Below are 6,507 nucleotides of genomic sequence, written 5' to 3'. Positions count from 1 at the left end.
CTTTGTTTTGTGGAAGGTATAGAGAGTAAGCCTGTTTATATGTATACATATATTCATGCACTCACAGGCTTCTAAACTTTTGGTTTTCTGTTAGAGTTCTTAGAAAGTATCTAACTTTTACTGTGGAAGTAAATGCTATATAATAATAAAGATTTTAACTTTTTTCCAACTATATGTAATTGACATATAATGTAATATTAGTTTCAGGTGGATATAATGATTTAATATATGTATATATTACAAAATGATCACTAAAATAAGTCTAGTGAATATCACTATGCACAGTTTTAATTTTTTTTCTAGTGATTAATAACTGATTCTTTTGGTGTTTTCTACAAATGATTGCTTAAATCACAGGTAAATCTTAATTGCTTGTTTTAATGAGTCTATCTCAAAGGAAGGAGATGGGCCCAACCTCACGCTCATTGGATTTTAGATTAGTCAAATATAACCAAGTAAAAATGTTTTTACAAAGTCCTGCCTTGCTAATTGATATGGTATGGGACTGTAGAGAAAAGCAAACCTGTTTGATCCAAGTTAGATATTCCTTTGAAAAAAGTTATCTGTGACCGTTCAATTCTCGCCAGGGCAGATTTTACTTTCACTTATTAATATCACCTCCTCTGCTTAACTTCTTTAATGTTACTATATCTGTTCATTTTTCAGTCTGAAACTTACCAAGACAGTTCTTTCTGCAACATGTAATAGTCCAAATGGATTGTAACATAAGAGTAGCTTTAACCAGAAGGTTAAAGTAAAATGCATTTTCCCTTTATTTTACTTTGTTTATATTTTTCCTTTAAAATATTTTAAAACTATTTCAATAAAGTACAACATGAAAAGCTGTCCTTGTCCTATTTCCCTTCGCCCTGTTATGTTTCATTGGAAAAATGTTAACTGGCTTCAGCATCAATATTGGCTATGTGTTCATGTGTGTGTGCATATGCACGCTATTATAGTAGGCTATGTTACTGGTTAATTCAAGTAAATTATTGTAAATTGCATAGCAGTAAAAGGTCCTGATACCTTGGTGTGGTTTGAAATAATCTCTCTACCTCAAGGTAGTGACTTTACACACAAACTCCTAGCAGGGGGGAGCAGAAATCAACTATTTTTTTTCTTTGAATAAGAGTGTTCACTAAAATAACATAAAGCTAAATCAAATAGATTATAGCAAGTAACTTGGATTGTTAAATAATTCTTCGTTTTTCCTATTTTAGGCTTGTAAAAATTTTAAATAATCTCTAAGATATTCATACTTCAGTTAAACAAGGTGGCTCTCAGACAAAGGTAGCTGTAATGCCTTGGTTGTAAGCAAACCAAAACCTAAGCCAGAGTCAATGTGCTCAACTCTGAGAAAATGAAACTCAAGAACAGCAATCACAAACAGCCAACAAGGCTTTCCCAAATAAGGCAAACTATAGCTAATCAAATCATCTTTGCTATGCTTCTCTGTAAAAAAAAAACCTCTTCCCCAGCTTCTGTTGTAGGATGGCTCCCAACTGCCTTTAGTTTGTCACTGCCTGATTTAATCAATGTATACTCGAATAAGGTTGAACATTTTAATGTGGTTGTTTATCTTTTAATAATACTAAATGATTAGTATATTTTAATGCAACAATATATGACTGAATACAATATCCCTTTAAATTGAGTGTACATCTTTCACTGATCTTTTATTTTAATAGACTCTTAATGGTCCCAATTTCTTTTAATAATAGCTTACAAGACTTTTGTTTTCTAGGTTTTATTTATTCCTCTTCAACAAAATAGGGCACACGTTTTCTTAAAGGTGACCATAAATGTTTCTCTGAGAACTAACGATTAATTTATGTAGAGTCTCCCTTTAACTGATGGACTTAAACTTGATCCACTGATTTGCACCACGAACTTCAAAAGGTGGACTATCGCTGTATATGTGATGACCTATTTCTTCCAAAGATGGTTCAGGATCACTTGTAGCAAACAGGGCTGCATCTTCAATTTCTTTTCTCACTTCAACATCAATTTCCTTCAATTCTTCAATACTGGCAAGCTTGTTGTTTACCATTTTATTTTTCAGAAGCATAATAGGATCACTTTTACTTCTTACATCATGAATTTCTTCTCGCGAACGATAACTGACTCCAGGATCACTCATGCTGTGTCCGTGGTAACGGTAAGTCTGTAACTCCATTAGTATGGGCCCCTTTCCAGATCTGCAATAGTCAGTTGCAAACTTAGTTGCCTCCCGAACACACAGAACATCCATTCCGTCTACCCTTAGTCCAGGGATAACATTGCCTCTCTTGTAGTAATCCGTGCTTGCTGCTGCTCTCTCAACGGCTGTTCCCATTCCATAGCGGTTATTCTCACAGATGAAAACACACGGTAATTTCCACAAAGCTGCCATGTTGAAAGCTTCATGTATCTGACCCTGATTAGCAGCGCCATCTCCGTATAGGGTCAAAGAGACCTCATTGTTTCCCTTGTATTTACAGGCCAGAGCAATGCCTGCTCCCAGGGGACCCTGAGCGCCCACAATGCCATTGCCCCCGTAGAAGTTCTTGGAATACATATGCATCGATCCTCCTTTACCTTTAGCACAACCTCCTCGTCGTCCTGTCAGCTCTGCAAGAATCGATCGGGCAGTCAGTCCGCGAGTATAGCATAAGCCATGAGCCCGATAGGATGTGATGACATGATCGGTGGGATTTATCCCAGCCTCAATGCCCACGCAACAAGCTTCCTGACCATCACACAAGTGACAGAAACCACGAATAAATTTCTGTTTATACAGCTGATCTGCCTTCAATTCCATTCGGCGAACAGTCTGCATCATTTTGTAGTATTTCAGTCCATCCTCCCGGGTAAGCACTGTTGTGACAGGGGGACCTTCTTCCAACCTATAAAGATCACATTTCTTAATTTCAAATGTGGCGTCGTTTGAAAAGTTACAAGAAGCCACCAGCACTCTGCTAGCGGGCTTCTGGGCGACATCCGACAACACGCGGGACACAGCGGCAACGAGCATCTTCCTCATGGAGGATGACCGTGGGTGACGGTGGCAACTCCCAACTGCCGGCGGTCCTTGCTGCGTCTCCTGTCACCTTCTGAGCCTCCTTCCTCGTGCAGAACGCACGTGGCGCAACAATGGCTGTGCTGGTGACAGAGGCCACGTCATGCGTGCTAGGTCACTGGCCGTTAGCCTAGATTGTTAAATTTTTACAGAGACTTTTAGTTGTAAAATTAAGAATAAAAATTGTTTCTTATACTGGAAGGCATGGCTGAACCACACCACAATTCTAATTAATGGCATTTTCGCTGCTAAATTATAATAATCTGAGTCCCTTCTCCTTGCTAAAAACTGTAACAGTGCTTCTTAAACGTGTAACAATGGAAGAGAGGAAGAAATGCAATCCCCAAAGCACTCAGGAGTTCTGATAGGTTAAGCCAAAGATATTCTTACCAGTATTTATTTAGTGTCTTTTTTATTTTTCTTTAACATATATATGAATATTTTATTCTACTCTATAATATGCCATATCTATTTTAATGTAAAAATAAAGATGTAAATTATTTGTAGTTTAAACACAATTCAAAAAACAAACACTTTTTAAAAACAGTTGGTGCTCCAAAAGAATACACCACATTTATCTTTTGGCTTCTAGCATCTGTATCACCTGAGGTGGAGGGAGGTGAGCAGATGATGTTACACAGACCCCAGCCTGAGAAAAACAATCTAAACACAGTAATAAGCTTTGCCTGATGTTGCAAACTTTGAAGCAAGGTTGAGATGCCAATTGCCATAACAATTACCAAGTTTTATATGGTACTTTTCTTATAATCCTGAATCCTATTCAGCCAGTTTTATTCCTATTTTCCGACCAATTTAATTTTTTGTTGTTGTTGTTGTTTTTGTCTTTTCCTATAATGTCTTCAACAGGTTTCCATAGAAAACATTGAGATTTAGGTGGCTTTTTTTTTGCTGTCATATCAATCTAAATAGAACCAGTTTTAGTCCGGGAAATTCAAAAGCATATATAATACCTCTTCATATAGTAAACATTAGAAAGTATAACTTCTTATAACGTGACTCATTCAACAGTTTGGACTGAAAGACAGCAATAGAGTTTGCTTAAGCAACTCATAACAGTTTCATCATAGGACAAAAGAAGTCTTGGGACTACTGTTATAAAGATCAAATATCATTTTCCTCTATTGTGCATTTACTAGGAAGGCGATTTTGTACCACTATAAGCTTACCATAAACAGAGATCTTGTTCTATTTAGATTATAAAATATATATATGTTAAAGATTTTTTTAAAGTTGTTAAATAAATATTAAGCAATTTACCTTAATGCATGCTCCGTTTTACGTCCACTGCCTATTGGTAAGTAAACATACAAATAAAAACAAAATCCCTGTTTGCAAATAAGTTCTTAACCAAATTTTCCTAGGACATGTTCAATGCAGCTTCATTCTCTATATCTAGTTGCAAGTGTTATTTTGGACGCTCCTTTTGATTTTCAGGCAGCAAGGAGAAAACAGTTTGTTAAAAAATTATGATATCTCTTAAAACTTGATCCTCCCCCCACCTTCCCAGCCCGGTCATCATAACAAGCCTCATTTTTTTACTCAATTTAAAATTCTGCTGTTAGAATTCGTGGTCTTGCTGTGTCGTTTGCTCCCTCTTTGATAGTTAGCCTGTCTTGGCCGTTCTCTTTCATTCCTGCAGGTATTAGAGATCTCCAGGGAGCCTTATCTCCATGAGAATGAGAAAAATGACACTGCAGGATGGAACAGTAGTGTTAATGGGTCACTGAGTGACAGCTGAGCCTTCTCTCAGAGGTATCAGCCAAGCTAGAACTGCCAGGAAGACAAGAGCTATACAGTAAAGCGTGCCAATTTAATCTTGTCACATGTAGCTGGGCTGCAAAGATAGAGTTCCTTTTAAAAGCCCAGCGTGACAAAGCTAAATCCAACTCATGCCAGAGGAGAACATGCAAAGATGCTAATTGGGAAATACCTGTGCTACAGGTTGCTACAAAGATGGCCCCCTTTTATTTCAACAGCCTCTGGTTAAGATAGACAATAAAATGTGAAACTTCTAGGGACCTCTTGGACATCTATCTGTTACCCTATATCTCCTAAATTTAACTTAAAGATAGATGAAATCATATTTGCAGAATATGATGTCAAAGTATTCTCATTAAACTGATTAGTCCTGATGATAACTTTTTGAACTTTTATTATGTTCCTAAACTCATTCACACCTTCATTTACAGACATTTAGTGTAAAAGTTTAAAACTCCTAAGGAGAATCTGAGCTGTTTAACTACTTCTTTTATCTGCCTTCGGCTTAACAGGATTCAAGCTACACATGGACAATATAGTCAATGGTGGTGTACTTTTCTTCAAAAGATTTATTTTTTGTATTGTCATCATTCGATAACAGGTTTATTACCAAACAGGACTAAGAATTACCTACATGTGCACCACATGAATGTTGTTTGCAATTAAAATTCCCATAAATTCTAAATTTTTAATTAACACCAAATCTCACTTTTAATCTATTTGAAATTAAAGGAAAACAGAAGAGCATTTTTATAAGGCCAATGGTAGACCTTACATTTAATTAATAAAAAACCTAATAAAAGAGCCAGTGATGATAGTAGCAGTCATTTATGTTGGTGTGACAGAATTTCACATTTCATGTCTAACAGTTGATCCTACAAGAGCTTTTCTTAATTTATCTTGAAAGAGTCACCCCCATGCTATTGCAGCAATAGCATTTTTAAATAAGTGACAAGGAAATGTTAAAGAAAAAAAAGAACAGTGTGTTTGAAGGGTATTTAAATTCCTCCAGTAATAATTGCACTTTTTACCAAATGTTAAGTGAAAAAAGCTGTTAAAAACTGAATATGTTCTAGATAAATAATATTAGATCTCATATGATTAGCAGCAATGTATTTTTTCACAGCTCTAAGATTTGGCAATTAAGAGTGATGAGTAAGAACTTAGTGAAAAAAAATTGAGTTATATGTAACTCAGAGAAGAATTTTCCCCATTTGGTCTATTACTTATCTCCCTTGGAGAAAGAGAAAATGTCAGGACCATATATTCTGCAAAATAATGACAAGCAAAGTTCCTCTTCAATGTTATAATAAGTAAGGTTATTAGAGAACAGTTCAGAGCCCTGGGCAAACAATATTTTGTTTTTTTTCTCCTCACCCCCATCATAATTCTGAAGTATAATTAAATAAAAATTTAGGACAAACTATAATGATGAGACAATTTGATTGAAAACAAGAAATGAAGTGAGATTGTTCCTCATTTCATCCATATAATCATGGTGTAAGGAAAGAAAAGACATTACGGGTTAATTTTTAGTAACAACCGATGAAGCCACCATCTTTCTTCTGCTGGTTGGTCTTGGTCATCTAAGTCATCAAGTTCATGGTACCCAACCCCCTATAACTGAGTCTGGGACAAGATCTGGCACATAATATTAAAAGGAATCATAA

The 6,507-nt window shown here is 35.9% G+C and overlaps 1 protein-coding gene across 2 annotated transcripts; it reads right to left on the bottom strand.

The window, feature by feature from the left end:
- Positions 1 to 1,846: 1,846 nt before the first annotated feature.
- Positions 1,847 to 3,022, bottom strand: PDHA2 (pyruvate dehydrogenase E1 alpha 2 subunit). 2 transcript variants are annotated; one of them, XM_006910746.1, is made up of 2 exons: positions 2,509 to 3,022; positions 1,847 to 2,433 (listed from the first exon to the last, which is right to left on the bottom strand). In XM_006910746.1, exons 1-2 carry the CDS (start codon positions 3,020 to 3,022, stop codon positions 1,847 to 1,849), a joined length of 1,101 nt encoding a protein of 366 aa, XP_006910808.1. The 2 variants fall into 2 exon arrangements, with proteins under 2 accessions (XP_006910808.1, XP_006910807.1); XM_006910745.1 differs by having other exon boundaries at positions 1,847 to 3,022.
- Positions 3,023 to 6,507: the final 3,485 nt, after the last annotated feature.

This window comes from Pteropus alecto, unplaced genomic scaffold (assembly GCF_000325575.1).
Source record: "Pteropus alecto unplaced genomic scaffold, ASM32557v1 scaffold63, whole genome shotgun sequence".
Lineage (NCBI taxonomy): Eukaryota > Metazoa > Chordata > Mammalia > Chiroptera > Pteropodidae > Pteropus > Pteropus alecto.
The sequence above is the reverse complement of the archived record's forward strand: the minus strand, read 5'-3'. Positions and strand labels throughout refer to the sequence as shown.